Raw genomic sequence first — 20,202 nt, forward strand, 5'->3', positions numbered from 1 at the left:
GAGACGATGTGATCACCATTGTAATCTCTCACCACGGGCAAGGGTTTCATGCAATCTGTATAAGTCACTGTTAAGAGCATCAGTGTGTTACCTTTGCCAGCATATGTTCGGTATCTATAATCTATCCACTATATGTACATTACAGTGTCACATGTGATGTATCATAGGCCATAAGCCTAACCATAACACAGTACAGGCTCCACGCGTGATATATGTATATATGACACTGTACTACAGAATTTGCCTATGTTGACACGTGTGGAAATATAGTACACATAATCTGGTGCTTATACGAGATGCAAGAAAAACATATACTTGTGAATCATTCCTGGAAGATTTATGCTCGCAAACATACAAAATAAGATGATTTATCGGAATTTTAGATACGATTGTGTGCTTTGCTAGTTATTTTCCTAAGATTTTAATACTTATTCTTCGATACCTGACCGATATTGCATGACTCTAGTGCCGTTTGTACAATATATAAAGCAACATGCCACAATAATAAATGTTTAAACAAAATCCGTACGTTATGTCTACGCGACCGGAGAATCGAATTATTTTGGTTAATAAGTAGAGTCCAACCACTACCGATAATAAATGCTTGGACTCAAGTCAATTCAGATTGCATCCAGAATTACAAAAATAAAACAAATCCGAATCAAATACATTTTTAAATTTAAACTCTAAGTAGTTTTAAAGGCATCATAATTAATTGATCTACTATTATTAGCTAATGATATGCCATGCAGTCGCTTTTTTGTTGTTTTTGTTTAGGGGTATTTGACAAGTTCTTTTACTTCTTTTTCTGATCCCTGAAACAGTTTTTATTTAATGTTACCATTTTAAGTTATTGTAACTAATGTATGCTGTTTTTATTTCATGAGCTGTTTCTAAATAAATGTTGTTGATTGATAATATTCATATTCCGAAATGGGATGAAATGAAATCACTGTAATATTTACAGTAGGACATCTTGAGGAGCCAACAAAGTGTCCCCTTGATAGAGGCTGGCAGTACTGTCAAAACATATATTGCCTTGTTAGCCCCGCTTTTGTTTTACTGAAAACTGTCCCCTTAATTAATAGAGATGTCCCATGAATAGGGGTGTCTCAAATAAGTGGTTCTAATGTAGTAAATATAAATTTAAGAGTGCAGTACAGTACCCAACAAATTGAGGGGAGGGGTTTTACTGTTTAATATTATATGAAAAGAATTCGTTCCATTGACCTACAAATTATATTAAGATCAATTTAATTATAGAGAGTAGCTAAGCAGTGACAGTTGAGTAGAACAATTCAAACTCTGGGTGCTTATAACAATGGTATTGTCAAATTAGCGAGGGTGTTATAAACACTCTTTAGAAAGGGTCTCTAGTAAGAAACTCAATCAATAAGTTTCTATGTCAAATAAGTTTGTCACCTATTCTTTAAGTAGGTAGTGTTTGCTTTGATTAAGGTCAAACCAAGCAAAGAGATATCTCTATGATGGATCAAGTTAGAGTAGGCCCAACTGCCTAAAGCTCTGTCTACACTATCAAACATTGTGACAAGAAAATATGATGTGCCCATATATGGCTACCATATTTATACCACATCAAGTAAGAGTACAGAATATTTATAAATATAATTAATACAAGTTGTCACTTCTTTCTTTTTATCCTCTTTAATTTCTTTCTTTATATCTACCTTTTTATCTTTTTTTTTTCTTCTTTATTTCGACCACAGACCACGGGTATATCACTACTATATTTGGGCACATCACACTTTTTTTTTGTCAAACTAGTTTGATAGTGTAGACAGAGCTTAACATGCACTTACCGTACCCGGGCTTGGTAGCTAAATCGGCCACGGTAAATATTTTCTAGATGATTATTATCTCCAAAAATTAAATAAACAAAAGAAACATTCGCTTTCTAGAATATATTTATCATGTATTACATCCTCATGGTTTTCACGTTGTGGTTAACTGGTTTATCTAGAAAAATCATGCATTGAATTTTGTTTCATGTTAAGAGGATCTTTCTCTGCATAAATCAGTCTCTTTCCAGTCTCAGAGTTCACCTCTTTCTTCTCACCACCGACTGTGTACATTAGCACGATTTTTAGGTACAGTTAACTCAGCACAATCTGCAGCATGTCCGTACACATACTTTCATGGTGTCAAAATATATTTACGATTACCAACAATGGTAATCGTTGACAATAAAATAGATCATAATACAAAATCTGTCATCTTACAGATTGAAGAATTAAGAAAAAAAATGTGTGCAGTCATGGTTATTTTATAAAGTTTTATAAATGTGCCGAATTTTATTCCATAATTTCCGATTCCTACTTTCTCCTGGATTTCTTCATTCGTCCTTTCTTTCCAGCGAGGGCGCCTTTTTTGGCTGCCTTTGTTAGATTGTTCCAAGCACCCTTAGTAGATTTCTTTGTCCTATTAAAAAAAATATCAATATTTGACTGTAAATTAATCAAATAAAAAATAAGAATATTACAGCATATGAAAGTTTTTGTATAGTTTTAAAAAGCATTTTTTGACATATAGCACTGGCACTATTTCTGCTGTTAGTATACATAAGTGTTTTATACATAAAGAGTGATTGGAATATGCTTTAGGGATCATGTCTGAATTTTTCTACTGCAGTAAATACATTTTTTACGGCAATAAAGTATGATTTCATTTTGTTTCAATGTACAAGTTTATAAAGCAGTCACTGTAATAAACAGTGTGTATGTTTAAAAAAGTTTAAAAGAGTATAAAACCAAATGTAGTAACTGGAGTAAAACAATTTTGACATGTTCCCTTTAGTAATCTTTATCATTGCATAGTGTACAGCAAAGTGATATTAAATAAATAATTTTTATGTAATATTGTATATCAAATTTATTTTTTATTTGTTCTAACAATGTTCCAATGAGAATACGTTTCAATCAGGGTATTGAAAAAAATATGGACAGAAATTTGAAGTATACTGTATTTTATATCAACATGTGTTTGCTATCACTCATGTAACAGAGAAAACCATATGATAATATTAAATGAAATTCTTCATCACAACATATTTAACCTTCAGAGCCTGTTTACATATATTCAAGATGTACTGTCCCCCTTGAAAAAATAATTCTTTAAAACATTTTGTGGTGAATATGCCATTTTAATATCACATAATAGTTATCCACTTTAACCAAAAATTGGACTGGAAAACTGTAATTTAAAGCAAAAAATAGTCAAATTGGCTGCCTAGCCCATGGGTTTTTGGTTGAATTTAACCATTTATTTTGTCATCTTATAACACTATTTTTTCCATTTTTTTTCTACGGAAGTGATTAATTTTTATTAAAACTACAAAATAACCTATTCAAAGTCTGATTTAATTAATCTTCATTTTTCATGTTTTTGGGGGACAATACATCTTTAACAAGAGTTTTTTTAAAACCTGTACCGTATTTAAAAAAAAATTATAAAAGGCATATGTTGATTCATGTGCTCCTTCATAATATTTTATATATTAAATAGTTTTTCTGAATGGACAGCTATTGACTGTGTAGTTTAATATAGTGTCTGTATGTTATAACCAGCTTTAGGCCTACCTCTTGTTAATCTGATGTTTATTCAATGGTATGTACGCATATGGATCTGCTTTTCCCTTCTTTTTAATATCCCCTGCAGCTTTCTGCGAAAACATAACAGAATGACATCGTCATCACCAATAAGTCATAGTATAATCAAACAATGGATAATGTGTACATATTTTATGTATTTATCTCATACATTTTTCATTTTTTTCTTTTTATGCGTGTATTTATTACTACCAAATATATAGAAATTATTTAAACATTACAGAGGTAGAGCAGTAATAGACTCAACAGGTGGTTTTCCTGTCGTGGCGCTGCACAAAAATTACAAATTTTTTTTACAAAAAGCTGACCATGTAATGGTACATTTAATTATTGAATGGGAGAAAATAACACACGGCACATGATAGAAAATCAAAATGGTAATAAATAAAGAAGCGTGATGTGCCCAAATATGGTAGCGATATGCTTAAATATGGTAGCGATATGCTTAAATATGGTAGTGATATGACATCATCATGTCCATATATGGGCATAAAATTTGATAGTGTAGACAGAGCTTTATAAATGTTAAACCAAACAATTAAAATATTTGCTACCTTTGCTTTGTATTCAGAGCCAGGAGCAGAGGACTTTCCAGAAGGCTTTGCAATAGGTCGATGAATACCTCCTCCTCCAGCTGAAATATACAATCAATATTATTATATCAATTATTATTATAATAAATATTACTTACAATGATGTACATTTTTTGAACAGAAAAGAAAGATGAATTAAATATATTAAAAATATTAATCCTATTCTAGAAATGGATAGGTATTATTCAATCATTTGTCTCTTATTTTCGGATAATCTTAGTAAATCAAAAAGAGCTCCGATTAATAGTATAGGCTTCGCAATAAATGACAAATTCCACCCACATTGGCATCCTGTGTCTTTATTTTTTTATATAAATGTCACTAACAATATTTTGAGTATGACATTAATTTAAATTAATATGTGAAGTTGTTTTAAGGACTTTTATATATGATATTTGTTGCCAAATTCCAACTATTTAATATTACTGTACATTTAAATTATTATTAACAATAATTACAATGTCAAATACACTTTCTAAGGGACAGGTGAATTATTTTAATTATACAATTAATGGGATATTTTTTTACTGTAATGAAGGTCCAATATCAAATAAACCTTGATTTTACGTTTGTTGTAAAGAAAAGTGTTAAATAAATTCAGAGTTTGTTTTTAAATGACCTCCAATTGTGGTAATGACATTGCTTATGAGAAAGATGTGACTTCTATATTTTGACAACCATACAACATGAAAATCAAGGCTAAAAACTAACCTTTATACTTGGTTGGTGAAACATCTTCATCGTCATCACTAACTCCCTCCAGATTGTCAAGCTTTCTCTTACGATTCTGCTTCTGAATTAATTAAAAAAATATTGTTTTATCAAAGAGATAATATGTTAAATCCTTTTTTTTTTTAAGCAGTCCACTCCGACTCAATGCCAGACAAGGACGCGATCTACCAACGAGAGGTTTATGGATTATGGCTGCATCCGCACTTGGCCAATGAGATATGCTAGTAGGAGTCAGTCACGTCCTGAAATACTTGGGTGAGCGTATCAACACAAGCATATTATTATAATCCTTATGATCCTCATACATTTTATTTGCCATTATCAATATAATCAATTTTTTCATGTTATTTATGTGGTTTTCACTTATTATTTTCAATTACTAATAATTTTTTAGATACATCACTTCATATTATATATTATTCATCCTTGTTTTTTAAATTTCCCTACTTTGACTGTAGAGACCCTACCCTGACACTCTAGTTTCATAATACCACTTCATGAAAATAAATTTAAAATGATTAATATAAACTTGACAAGAAAAGCCACACAGTTGAAATATGCTTTACTTGCCAAATCTCTATAGCTAAATTTATTTGGTGTAATTAAACCAAAAAAAAAAATGTAAATGCTAAAATTATCTTTCCCAGTAGTATATCATTTGATTTATTACCATTCATAAATAGTTTGATTCATTAAGATGTGCTTTGAGCTCTGTGGCGCAGGAGTAAGGGAAATTGAATTAATTATAAATGCATGTAAAGTGGCCGAAAGAACTCAAAGCCAGCCCCCACGTATTCTATTCTTAAATAAGAGATATATATAAATTCCAAAAATCCCCTTATTAATCATTGCTGTCATCATTGTTGCTGTTCTTCAACCTTATGAATTTTTTTTTTCATTTATCATATTTTTTACTGTAGTGAACAGATATGGATGTTTACTAAAACTTGGATGCAACTCAACGACCCAAGCCCACCATAAGTAATTTGACAAATAATGACACCAAGTATTTGTGCAGGGTTTCTAATGCATGCCTGATTGTAATTTACAAATGATGTTATGGGACAGATAGCATAAGATTACGGGTGGGAGTCCATGGATCCTTACGGGGTTCAGGGGTGAAGTCTCCGGATGCCCATGGGTTTTAAAGACATTAATTCTTTTTTTAGATTTCATTTTTATTTTTTATCTTTTTCTTAGCAGTAGCTCTTTGGAGGTCATATAAAATGGTATCCCATCCGGAATTGGCCCGCAGGCAATCTGTTGAGAACCCCAGGTGTAGAGGAAGAATGTACACTTTCATATAAGAAGATGATGATGACAATGATGATGATGACAATGATGAATTTATCAACTGTAAACATCGAATGAAGAAAGGAAAAACATACTTTTCGGCTCGCAAGCTCTTCATCCATCATTTGTCCAAGTTCATCATTCAACAGTTTCATCTTCGTACTCTTCTTTTCATTCTTGTTTTCTTCCACATCTTCAGTAATCATCAGTCGTCCATCTGGCATTGATTTGAAATTATGTTTCAAACCTTTCGTTTCCGAAGGCTTGTCTGGTTTAGTAGCTGAAGTCAAAAGTGAAGATTAAGTTTACTAAAGGGTTATGTATGTTTAATTTAAAAGTATAGCCTCATTATGGAGTTGTGGCTTGGTGGTTATGATGCTTGGCTACCAATCCAAGGGTCCTGGGTTCAAGACCTGTCATATATGTCATGATTTTTTCTAATGACAAATTACAACCCCACTCCAAGTAATACTTAATAAGACTTTGTTTATGTAGAGCATATTGTGTATATGTTTGTCTTGTGAACGGGATTGCCACCTTCAAGAAGGATAGTGATTTAATTTGCTTATCCATGGCACTTTGTCCAAATATATAAAACAAAAACAAACAAAAAAGGCCTAAATTATAAAATTCACAATGTCATTTCCACTATATTATTATGCCTGTACAGCCAGCAAGTAAAGGAATACGTGTAATACACTAATGCTATATTAGGCATGTAGCATAATCTCTTCAACTAACCCAGTAGAAAAGACTCGATAAAACTCTATTTCGACCATTATGTTCAAGTGTTTCCCAACTTGGAAATACATAAAAACAGAATGAAAGAGTAAACAAATCAAATGTGATTATTGATCTTACCAAGGACTCTCTTTGAAACGGACGGATCAAGGAAGTCTAGCAGAGTCTCATCCTTGCCTTCTCGTAGCCACGCTGCACCTCTCTGCTTTATTTTGCGACCTTCTGGTTTCTTCTTCTCCTTCTCGTCGTCTGTGTCCGAATCGGATTCTTGAAGTATCTCCTCAATTCTAGATAGATTAATTTTAGTATAAAATATTACATTCATTGTAAATGAAAACATTAAAAATTTATAAACTTTTAGCGTGCATATTATTAATATTAATAAATCATAGACTACAAACGAAGAATTATATCTTTCAATCTAAAGAATTTAATCCTTCAGTCAAATTTAAAACCATAATCTCTTGCTTAAAACTTACTGATTAAATATATAATTACTTTACATAAATAATGAGAAAAAAAGTAAATAGAGATTTGAATATAATGATTTATTGATGTATTGTCTCCTGAAAAATAATTTTTACAAATTATTTTTTTTGTTGAATATGCCATTTTAATTTTACATATTAGTTATCCACCTTGACTAAAAATGGGATCGGAAAAAATTGAATTACCTGAAAAAACTTTGTAATTTAAAGCAAAAAAATAGTTACATTGGCTCCCAGCCAATTGGATTTCGGTTGAATTTAACCATTTGTCATTTTAAAAGTGAAAATATTATTGTTTTCCATTTTTTTTCTACAGAAATGATTAACCCTATTAACAATACACAATAACCTATTCAAAGTCTGATTTAATTAATCTTCAATTTCATGTTTTTGGAGGACATTACATCTTTAATGAAATTCAGTCAGTTTAAAACCAAAATTTAATTTGACAAAGAACATACGTTTCTGGTCGAGGTTTGGTTGGTAGCAAGGCATCGTTTTCCTCCTCATCATCATCACTCTCTTCTGCTGCATTCTTTAGTGCCATTTTTCGCTTCCTTCTTTCTTGCAGTTTCTTTATATTATGAACCATCTTTTGCTGATCAGCAGGAATTTGTTTTATGATCATCTCATAACTAGAAAAAAATTAATTTAGTAACCAAGTTAGAAATAACAAGTATCATACATTTATTTCTTTTCAGCACATATTTGTCTGCTGTGCTTATTTGACAGTTATTTAATTCAAAGTGCTTTTTTAACTGCAGTATTTATTTGATAGCAGCACTTATTTGATTGTATTACTAATTTTACTGCAACACTTATTTTATTGTATCACTTATTTCACTAGAGCACTAATTTGAACTCCAACGCATATTTGACAGCAACGCTTATTTGACAACGCTTATTTGACTGCAATACTTATTTGACTACAGCACTTTTTTAACTGCAATACTTATTTGACTACAGCACTTATTTGACTACAGCACTTATTTAACTGTAATACTTATTTGACTACAGCACTTATTTAACTGTAATACTTATTTGACTACAGCACTTATTTAACTGTAATACTTATTTGACTACAGCACTTATTTGACTACAGCACTTATTTAACTGTAATACTTATTTGACTACAGCACTTATTTATCCGCAAGACTTAATTGAATAGAGCACTTATATGATTGCAGCACTCTGTATGCAGTGCTTAATATGCTGATATAATTATTTGACTACAGCACTAAATGTATTTGATTGCACTGTTTATATACTGCTATACTTATTTGACTGCATGTTTTATTTAACTTCAGCACTTATTTGACTGTAACACTTGCTTACCCATATTTTCTGATTAATCTACAATAGATTGATTTCATTGATTTTCTTAAAGCTCTTCGGTTTGGTTCACTCAAAGAAGTTATGCTCATCACCTAAAAAAGTGAAAACCCAAATTTGTTTATAACTTTCAAATTATTCTATCATTATTAGATAGCATATTTAATCAATTAACTCAGCTTGATAATGTTGAATTAATCCTTATTTTATGCAAACAATTGAGAGGACAACATATACATTACACAAATTCAAATATATTGAAAATCCAATAAGGACAAAACTTCAGTAACATAAAGGCAATATATATGTCAACGCTATTACCCACTCCCCCTCTATTCAATGGACCGACCTTTATTGAAAGGAGAACACAATTATGGGTCTTGAAGGTGTAAGAGGGTTCTGCAATTCTTTTTTTTCCTTAAATTTTGATGTTCAGCACAAAATCAAGGACATACAAGAGTGGATTGTACTTTTGAATATTAAAATAATATAGTTACCAGAGATTCTACAAACTGTGCTAGCGTAGCCTCGTCTAGTATTGTCAATAGCACCTTTACAAAGCCTAGTGCTGACCTAACAATCTCCCTGGTTTTGGATGATAATAGTGTGCACATAGCAGTTATCAACTGCTTTAGGGTTTCCCCTGTCAGAATTTCTGAAATGAAATATAATCGAAAAAGTTAATACAGTAGAAATTAATTTTTGTGATAAATCAGGGAATTGAGGAGAAATACTTTTTTGCAAGAGGGTGTGTCTATTCAATCAATCTGCAATGAAAATTACATACCTCTGTATTCATAGACAATTCTTGTTAATGACAATATTGTAGCACTTATCATCTGAGGAGAACCAGCAAAACCAGCTACGACTAAATCCAAGAACTGACCAAGGCATTCTGGAGAAACAAAATGAAAATCAAATAAAACAAACTATTTAAACTAGAATTTAATTCGTCACTTTGACGAATTATAGGTGATCATTTTTATCATTTTACTGAAATTAATTTTTTTTAAACATGCACGTACGTTAACATACGATCGGAAAATGTTGATGTATGCCATCCTATTATATGCTTATAGTGCTGAGTTGTGCCTATATGCCATATACAATATGTACAGTATATACTGTATATCTATATACAGTGTAGCATAGGTGAAATTACGGGACACACATCATGTTCTAATTTTTTACGAATGATGGCGTTATCAAACAAAACTTTAAGATGACAATTTCGAAAGATAATTAATTGAGCAAAAAAATATAAGATTTGGAAAAAAATTTGGCACGTAGAAGCGCTGTGCGCGCTCTTTGAAATGTGTATTACTTTGACGAAAAATATGAAAAAACTACTTTTTCATATCAACTGGCCATATGTTAACGTCACAACATCCGATAGGCTTGATTTTTATATGAATTCATATCTACATTTCATCAGCTTTCATAACAAATTATAATCATCAAGGTAACCTTCAATTCTGAAGAGCTGTAAGATATTCAAATTTACTGCGAAGGTGAAATTACACGGCCTACGTTATTCAAGTTTTTACGCATGATGACGTCATCAAAAAGAAAATAGTGTCAACTCATGATAAAGATAATTAATTAAGCAAGCACATACTGAAATTTGTGCGAAATTCGAGCACACATAAACAAGATGCGCTCTGTTGAATGTGATATTCTACACAAAAAGATAAAAAATCCTAATTTTTAAATTCAAGTGGCCATTTGATGACGTCAAAACATTTTGTACGTAAAATGTGTACATGAATTCATATCTACAACTTAATGGCTTCCAGAATAAGTTAAAAAAATTGGGGGTCATCTTGCATTCTAAAGAATTATTTTCATTTTAAAAACGCATTATTTTTCACCATTTTCAGCACTTTGATGCAGTTAATTTGCGCATTTTGTCATTTTTATCCTGCTCGTATAGCGTTATTTTAGGTCGGAACTCACTCAAATTTGGTGAATGTACTAAGGATGGTGAGTAGAATGCGATTTGTAAAAAAATTCGCATTTTTTACGCTTTTTAAGTATTGCGCGCGCAAAATATTTTTTTTGCGCAGTAATTTTTTGAAACACGCATATGGCCTGATTCATGCTCTAAATTGATCAAAACTTAATTTTGGGCTTTTTAAATTTTTAACGCGCGATTTCACGCGCATGACCTTGAAACACGCAAGTTTTTATTTTCTAATATTTTTACCTTGACCTGAAGTTTACTTGTAGTGAATTTCATTAATAAGTGATAATGAATAGTAAAGATATGATTGATATTGTGATTTCACAAAATGGCGTATAAATGACGTCACGGATGAGTGATCACGCTGAAAAGCTTATTATGTCTAAGTTAAAGTATTTGAAAGACATTGTGTAATTTTTGTGATCATTGCCATTCAACTTTTTGAGATATTTGTTACACAAAAAGTGTACAGAAAGAATAAAAAAAAAAAAAAAAAAAAAAAAAAATAAAGATTTCATACAATAACAATAGGTGATCATTTTATTCTAAATGATCACCTAATAATTGCCATTATCTTCAAGGAGGAAAATCTAGGAGAGCACACATCTATCAAAGAAAACTAGAGTCTAATTTAGTCATCTGAACCAACAGATAAATAAAAGCAGAAATATGCCCTTCAGATCATTGTGTTTTCCCCCGTCTGCATGAAATCAAACCTGCGATGTTTGCAGCATTATTGGGCCGTCGGTTTCCACTTGTGATTATGCAATGCAGCAATACATCGTTGCGTTGCGTCCTAGTGAGAACCACGCTTTATACTGCCTTACCTTGTCTGTTATCAGGGTCCCATCTAAGCATAGCATTACTGGTCTCAATGAGTAATGTGAAGGCAGAAGCTCTGGCCTTTGTGTTTACTTCCTTGGTACAAAGTATCACCTCTGGGATTATAGCCTGAAGAAACTCATGTTGACCACTAGGAAGGCGTTTCACAATCTGGATCAGACAGCGTAACCTTGGCTAGAAGGAGGAAACAAAAAGGTGAACTTCAAAAGCCTCAATATTCACAAGCCTAAAGCTCTGTCTACACTATCAAACTAGTTTGACAAAAAAGTGTGATGTGCACATATATGGTAGTGATATGCCCAAATATGATAGTGATATGACATCATCGTGTCCATATATATACATTTTTTTGTCACATAAAGTTTGATAGTGTAAACAGAGCTTAAGATTGTCCATTGAATTGAATCAAGCAGAAAGTGAATATATATGGAAACTAATAAATGAATAGCATGCAGTATTGTTTGTAATTATTATAAGACTCTAAAACCATATAGTGGATTAAAATGGCAGTTGAGTATAAAGATCCTTCAGGGAAGTGAGTATAAGTTCTTTCCTTTCCAATCTCCATTACATTTTTCAACATAATCATTAACTGGCACCTTTAATTAATAATGATAAAATGACAAGCTTCTGCAGTGAGTCTATTGAAATTTTAGATGTTGATAGGAAAAACAAATCTTCAAAAACCACAGGGGAACCATAATCTATCAGGTACAGGACAGTTATATTGGTAGTAAGTACTTTATCAATATCAATTAGCAACCTTAAACAGTTTTTGATTTGGGATCAGTTGCTTCATGTTATTTGTTAAGGGCAGGGCCCTTGGGATGTGCTGCTTCAACAGATTCATTGACCAATTGTTGGTTGTTTTTAGGTGACCTACGGCACCTAGGACCTAGGTGGCACAAATCAAAAGCTCCATAATATACATACTGCTTTCGATGATGGTGATGCTGAAGCTAAACTCATCAGCAACACTTGTTGTAAATCACTCAGATGGGAATCTATAAATGCCTGTGTTGATTCCAGCTTGCTCTCACAGATTTCCTCAAGTATTCTGTAGGCTTTCTTCTGTACTGTTCTATCAGCATCCTAAAACAAAAGATGCTATTAACATTTTTAACATTCAATGTGTGCGAATTTTGAATAATAACTTCTTTGTTTAGACAGCAAAATGTAGGACTCCCCCACTTTACTGTAAATCAAAGGAGAAGCAATATGTGTTTTAACACTACAGCAGTGGTGTAACAGCTATGAGTGCTCACTGGCTAAACCCAGCGGCCCCGGCGCTTATGGGGAGCCATGAGCAGTGCCCAGAGGAAAAGACAGGCATTAAAATACGTCGAAAAAGGATAAAAAGCGTTGGAGGGCCACTTGGGGTTCGTAAACCAGGGGCCTCAGGTCTATATGTTACGCCACTGCACTACAGCCAACCTCTATTCAGTGGGTCTTACCTCAAACTGTTTTGTGATAATTTTATATATTGCAGCTAATCTCTCCTGGTCTACATACATCACCATCACGATGGCTAAATCCATGACAGTGGCTCTGTCAGACACTCCGTCAGTTAACTTGCTACAGATCTTATCAAAGAAGCTGGATATTAACTATAAACACAAAAAATACATTTCTAACACACCAATTCAAACATTATCAAAGGCACAATGAACAAATTAACCAGATTAATGCAAGTTGAACATTTGTGAAGATAAAATATTGCAACGGTCTAGTGGACATCATACAGTATTCAAAAACAGCTTTTCATACCTTATTATCCGATATTGTCAAATAAGACTTGATGGTTTCAAATATGATAAAATGATCAGCATCTCGTGCTCTGGGGTCACTTTTGGTGTAAATGTTGAACAGAATTGGAAGAAAATTCTTGGAAAATTTTGCAATTTCTGACTTGTTCTTTTCTATAAAAAAAACCATAAATGTACTAATAGTTATTATTGTTTATCAAGAAAAACTTTATGATAATATTATACCAAATATGGACTCTTAGTACTCACCATTCTCTGTGTTGTGTGTAATCAGGTGTCGGAGGGCAGCGCACACATCCTTTCGCAAGTCCGGTCGATCACTAAGGGCAGATCCGAGTATCCTGGCAATATCCTTGAATGCTGTGCATAGATCAGTTGGATTTTTACAGAAGCCTGGAAGCAGAGACCACACCTGAGACTGCAGGATGTTGTATGTCTTGGCTTCAACTCCTCTCCCTTCTTGGGTCAGCTGAAGTGCTAAGAAATAAACAAAGCAACATGACACAACACATTAGTCAAATATGATTACTTTTTTAAGTCTATATATGGAAATGATAAAGCCTGGGTGGGGGTAGCTATGCCCCTCTACAACTAACATTTAGTTCTGAGAACACAAGGGCTTGTTTTTAGTTTCTTCAAATGTATGTCTTTGCAATAAAGAAGAAATCATTGCAAATGTTCTGCTGTAGCAGCTAAAACAAGGAAGGCCAGCACTCACATACATTGATGAACTAGAGGCGGATAATGGTATCCACAGAGATGAACTGGCGGTCACAATGGCAGATAGAAAGTTATGGAGGAATCTAGTCATATAAGTTCGGGTATGTCCTGGACTAAGTAAGTAAGTATGTATGTGTTCATTTCAATCGCTTCAGTAGTTTTAGATACTACAAAATTAACTTTAATTTCTCACTTTTAATTTACTTTACACAGTATCGCAACAAACATTTGCTTATAAAATTAGCATTCAATATTCAAGTTTCTTACATTTTGTTCTTAATTTAGCAGCAAGTGGTAAAAAGTACTTGTTGAAGAATTGTAGTTCAGTATTGCAAATGTGTTCCCTCATGACAGGTATCAACCAACTTCGTGGGAAACCATAATTATCACTGGGAAAGGAAGCAAAATTATATTTATATTCAACTTTAAACACAAATACTGTAAATACTACACTTGATAACATGATAAACAGTAAAATAGTTCACACATGATAGGACAACCATTTGGGACGTTGGTTATTTCCACCCACCCACCATCACCCCCAAATTTTCTGGTTAAAAGGTTAATAATATGGTAATAACATTTACCAAACAAAACAAAAAAATAAAAAGTCACAGTAATACCAAACACAAGTTATTGCAATTTGATTTGGGCCACAAGTACTACGATATAACTACATTAAAACTGGATAGAGTAGAACCCATCCATTGGCACATTTACATATTAAGGGGACACTTCCCATGAAATGAACAAGGGGAAATATATATGTTTCAGCCCTATGGCAAACTCCTATTCATGGCAAACAACTATTAAAGGGACACTTGGGTCCGGAAGGTGTTCCCTTAATATGGGTTCTACTGTATTTAAATGCCTATATACTTACTCATCTCCAGTGATCTGTAATGGTACAGCTTTCAGCACAATCCTAGGCCCAATGTGCTTGACAGCAGACCCCATTGTCTTATCCAGCTCAGCTGTGTAGGAGAACTGGTGAGTGCTGCGTAAGTCAGCCATTGTTTGCAGGCATTTCGTCATCATGGAGTGACACTCTTTCCCTAAAACCTTTAAAACAAATGTAGTTCTTTGTGAAAAACTTAAGTTTAAGCCATTGAGGTATTATAAATTGGCTAGAGGGCGGACTCCTGACTGATTCCAGCAGGAGGGGGAACCAAACCAACAAGATCGCGGTCGTAAATCTGTTCAAAAATATTGTTTAATATTATTAAGTATATAACATAATAATCTAATATAATAAATTAAGACCACATAAATTTTCTTGTTAGAGCACAGTGAAGTTTTTATCAAATTAAATATATTATTAATCGCATAATTTAATTGATAATTTCTAGCATTATTTGTATACGAGGAATTAATTCGTGTTCGCGTTTATACGCTGCGTTGCGTATCGTACGTGAGAATGTAAAGAATACTTCTTATGCTGATATGCTAAACATTCTCACCTCAATGAAAGTTCCAATAACTTGTAGAACAAGTCCCCAAGATGCATGGTACCTGTAAGCAAGACCGCCCTCTATGGTTTGGAAAATCTTATGCACAGGAGACCCAGCGCCACTTGTAAATTCTATCTTCAACCAGTCAACAGAGGGAGTGATACATTCCTTGAAGACGGCCTGCAACCCAATACAAATTATTATTATTATTGTTTTATATGAACAGATTAGGTATAGGTATATCTGATGTAATTTTTGCATTTTGAGCACCTTAAACCATAGTGCAAGTTCAGATAGGCAATTTAACTCTTGATGGGAGAAAAGAGTGTGTAAACGTGGCATAGTCATGGTTAGTTTTATTTTTGAACTCGCATAATATAGAAAATTAATTTGTTTTGTAAAATGCCTTAAATGTGTATTATTTATTGCAATCTAGTCTTAATTGGACATAATTACAATAGTATAAATAAAAAGTTTAAAACATTATGATAAACAAGTTACACTTGAATAGATATTTTTTTAAATAATACATTGTGGGCCATTCAGATTGAAATGATCTGATTTTATTCGGTTTCAACATAAGATTATAAGACAATATGAATACAAAAAATTTACAAGCAAATACATTAAATTAGAAACCAAGAAAGTCCAATGGGGTCCTCTAAAAACAGCATAGACAAATGGGTTGTTTATTGAGGTCTCACACACAGCCACAAAGCTACATGGGGAGCTGTTACTGTACCTTTAATGTTTTGGCAGCAGCAACTGCTACTTCAGATTTCTCCGACAAGAAGCAGGAAATGGCCGCTGTTGTGAATCTTGGAAGATGACTCATACACAGACGCTCATCGACCCTGGAAGAAAAAAATTGAATATTCATATTTTAATAAAATAAATGCCAAAAACCGATGTTGTTCAGCCTACTAAAACAAACAAAATAAACTAACTTGACAAGACAAACGTATGCAGCTTCCATGACAGCAAGCCAAGCCTGCATTTGTTGAGCATCATTGATTCCAGGTTGGTAGTCATACAAGGCATTTATGATGCGAGCAGTGAGGTCAGCCGGTAGGGATAACACCCTTGGCTTGGTTGAGAACAGGTTGTGTAGACACTGCATAGACACAGACGTAACAAGCTGTAGAGAGTAAAATATTCATCATTTAAACTTGTTATTAGTATTTTATTCGACTTTACCTAACTTGCATATCTTAATGATAATGATTTCATTATCGTTGGGATGCAACTATCGTGCTTTATTTTTTATTATTTTATTTAACCTTATTTATAGAGGGTCACCCTAAACAGTGTATGCTGACAATCAAGGGGCCCTCATGATGAGTTATGGTAAGTTTTTGTGTGAGACAATGGCTGTATATGTACTAGTATACCGGGGTACCCCCAATTGTCTCAAAGGATGTATTAGGTTCTTTAAAGTGCACATAATCCAGATGTGTACACTGGACCTACGGTTTATGGTCCTTTATGCGAGAAGACTCGTTCTACCACCAGAACCATGGAGCTAGTGAGGCTCGAACACTTGCCGATGTCATGGCTAGGTATTACGGTTCCACTGTCTTAACCGCTTGGCCACTTACTCTTACTGTTTCATTTCTGTTATTGTTGTTTTGTCTTAAAATTATATGAAACAAACTTAAAGATTGGTGTGGAGACATGGATTGGTTCGAGAGCGTGTGAATATTGCTTGTACTCCTAGAGGGCAGTATTTATACATACCGGATTGCTGAGAGTCATGACTCTTAGTAAAGTCTCGCAACAAGATTTGATACTTTGTTTTGGAAACCATGGTAACGTATCCTTCATTAACCCCAAGACGTGGAGAGTTGTTGTTGCTTCTCCAGTACCTGCGACAAAAAAAAAGATTTTTAATCATTTCAAAAAGTTAGTAAAATAATGTCCATTAAATAAATCAATATTTTGTGTAGGAAACAACATTTTCATACAAAATTGAAAAAACATGACTACATTGTACCAACCTCCAGACTGCTCAACCTGCTGGATGCAGAACTTGGCGGTAAGCGAAGCGGCCGGGTGATGAGGTGGAGGTTTACTTGACACCATAAACTGGCTACCTCGCAATATCGCAGAGATTGCATTCTGGGCTGCTTTTCGTACCTAATAAGGGTAATGAAATATTTAAAGTTTGTTAGTGTAGGCCTATACTATCGATGTGTTCCTTTTTGCTATGGCAAAATATATCCAAGTAAAATGGTCACCTTCCAATCACATGCTCTTTGGTTCAAATCAAGATTTTGACGGCACATCAAGATTTAAACTGTACATCATGATTTAGACTGTACATCAAGATTTAGACTGTACATCATGATTGAGACTGTACATTACGTCAATTATTGGTATAATTTGAGTATTTGATAAAATGATATTTGAAAATAATTTCTATTCTAACACAATTTATAATTTTTTTTTTATGTTTAGGGGTTGTCATGCGATTCAATTTTAATCTCATATTTGAATTAAAATATAAATTGCTATGAAATATTAACAAATGTACTTTGGTACCTTTGGTTTTTGATGAACGGTGAAACTTAACACTCCATGGTATACTTGCTTTGTTGATGCCTCATTCCATGATGTCATATCAATAATTCTTAACGTGGTTGCTAGGCACTGTAAACAAGATCGTACAATTGCTGTTGTGTTTGAGTTTGCATTTTGTGATAAAATGTCCATAAAGCATTTGGAAATTGTTGAAAATTTCACTTTTATCACATTTGCTGGAACTCTGTAACAGAATGAAGACAAATTGTTAAATGAAACAAAATATACTGTTCCATCACACTCCCTCAGTCAAAATTAAATTAAATTTAAAACACTTGACATTTACCTTTTCAAAACTAAATTAAGAAGGTACAGCACTGCCGATTTTGAATCCTCTTCTTCTACTGAATCAAGCGTTGTCATGAGGGCAGCAAAGTACTCCGTTTCGGTTTCCTTTCCACCTTTCTCACGGATCACTTCTGTTACAGCGGCCAGAACAGCACAAACCTGTGTATAAAATTAAATTTGCAGTAAAGTACAGTAAATATAAAAATCCCACCAATGCTTAAATTGACTGGCAGGATAATGTCATTTTTTAAATAAATTTTGACACAACTATATATTTTGAAAAAACATTATTAATTCCCAGACCTCTTTATGACTTGCTGATTTTGAATCCCAATATCGTTTCACACGATCAAATGTAGGATTCGTGCAGTCGCTAAGTCCACTCATAAACGTGCCGTAAGTGTGACCTCCTTCAGAGTTCATATCATAATCACCATCAATGTCTCCAGCATCCTCGTTGTGTTTTTCTAAACTCTTTTTAGTCAGCAAACTTGTCTCTGAAAAGAAAGAATTAATTTCTAGTAGTAGGCCTAGGTCAAAATAAACTTTTCAGTGTAACAAATTTATTTTTTTCTCCATGGTCTAAGCTATATGAAATAATAACCAAATGGACACTACAGAGTTTAGAGTTTCAACAGATATATTTAGATCGTAGGTGTAGCCTTAGTAATTTATATAGTTAGGTTTGTACAAAACTGTATTTGATACTGCTTATTATTATGGGATACTTGAAACTATTCATAGATATTTTATTATTACACTGGTCTTAAATTAGCCTAACTTAAACTAGGTACAGTACTAACTATAATACAAGTTAACTAAAATACTAGCCTAGGCCTAGTAGGCCTTAGCTAACAGTGCACTCACCCTGGGCCTTGCTTCCTGGTGGTTTGTTGGGCAAGAACCGGTTGCGCACAGCGGCCTGTCGGTGGCTTTGATTATCTGGGTTTGATACACAACTTTGGCCCTTTTTCCATCGTTTCACTTTCTTTTTCGTTGCTGCTCCTCCTTTCACCCTTCCCGGACCACGTACCATAATGTCGAATTTATAAAAACATAAACACTAAAACAACTTACTCCTCTAGACCTACCAAGCTAGGCTGCAAATTGATGACGACGGAGACGGAGGAAACGGACGGACATCGGCCTTTAATTTTCGCATGCAAAAACACATGGGATAGGTTTCCAGATAATCATAAATATTATGTCAATAACTTTCCGGAAGCTTGAAGCCAGAATGATTGTTTATAACCTTATAATATCCTAGTTATTAGTAAGCCATAACATTTATTTAAATTATTATTAGTATTTATCCATTTAGCAATATAAATGTTTTAATATTATACACAAAGTTGTGATTTCTGGCAAATATTTAATAATATAGAGGGCGTGCACTTTTTGTGATTATGCTGTTCTCGGATACTTTGACAAATGTTCGTTTGAAACGCAAAATGATGACGCAAAGCATAACATCCAAAAATGTTTCGACTTTTTATTTTCGGTTTTGACTCTCTGTGTTGCGTAATGCCATGGCGGAAAACCACCACTCGTTTTTTTTTAAATAGTGTTAGTCCCTTTCACAAAAGGAAACATAAGTACCGGTACTAAAGAATCAAAATTCTGACTGAAAGGTGGCCTCAATTCTTGGAGCCCCACTAAGCGGTCTCTTTTCCCAGAAGTGACCTTTTTTCAAATTAAAAACCAGCAGTGAAAGTTCTAGTAAATAGATATACATTTTTAGCCAATCCTACGTAGGCAACAGGCACATTACTTCCTTACTTTCATC

At 33.4% G+C, this 20,202-nt stretch overlaps 1 protein-coding gene across 1 annotated transcript; it reads right to left on the bottom strand.

Moving 5' to 3' along the window:
- Positions 1-1,547: 1,547 nt before the first annotated feature.
- Positions 1,548-19,554, bottom strand: LOC144837300 (RRP12-like protein). Its single transcript, XM_078692350.1, has 26 exons — positions 19,284-19,554; positions 18,720-18,913; positions 18,415-18,575; positions 18,090-18,312; positions 17,546-17,684; positions 17,286-17,413; positions 16,496-16,686; positions 16,291-16,402; positions 15,558-15,728; positions 14,981-15,159; positions 14,365-14,486; positions 13,627-13,854; positions 13,379-13,530; positions 13,066-13,218; positions 12,545-12,703; positions 11,596-11,785; positions 9,593-9,700; positions 9,303-9,460; positions 8,809-8,900; positions 7,935-8,108; positions 7,106-7,272; positions 6,340-6,524; positions 4,931-5,012; positions 4,181-4,260; positions 3,597-3,679; positions 1,548-2,439 (listed from the first exon to the last, which is right to left on the bottom strand). The coding sequence occupies exons 1-26, from the start codon at positions 19,450-19,452 to the stop codon at positions 2,334-2,336; spliced, it is 3,906 nt and encodes a 1,301-aa protein (XP_078548476.1). The 5' UTR covers positions 19,453-19,554; the 3' UTR covers positions 1,548-2,333.
- Between the last annotated feature and the right edge of the window lie 648 nt (positions 19,555-20,202).

The sequence above is a fragment of the Antedon bifida genome, chromosome 3, assembly GCF_963402885.1.
Source record: "Antedon bifida chromosome 3, ecAntBifi1.1, whole genome shotgun sequence".
NCBI lineage: Eukaryota > Metazoa > Echinodermata > Crinoidea > Comatulida > Antedonidae > Antedon > Antedon bifida.

What these genes read in the sequence shown, in the direction of transcription:
- LOC144837300 (XM_078692350.1), bottom strand. Translation starts at nt 19,452, where the DNA reads ATGGTACGTGGTCCGGGAAGGGTGAAAGGAGGAGCAGCAACGAAAAAG. An exon ending in GCAGGTTGAGCAGTCTGGAG is followed by an intron (nt 17,414 to 17,545) that starts GTTGGTACAATG and finishes TTTTTGTCGCAG; the next exon opens with GTACTGGAGAAGCAACAACA. An exon ending in TTATTGGAACTTTCATTGAG is followed by an intron (nt 15,160 to 15,557) that starts GTGAGAATGTTT and finishes TTTGTTTTAAAG; the next exon opens with GTTTTAGGGAAAGAGTGTCA.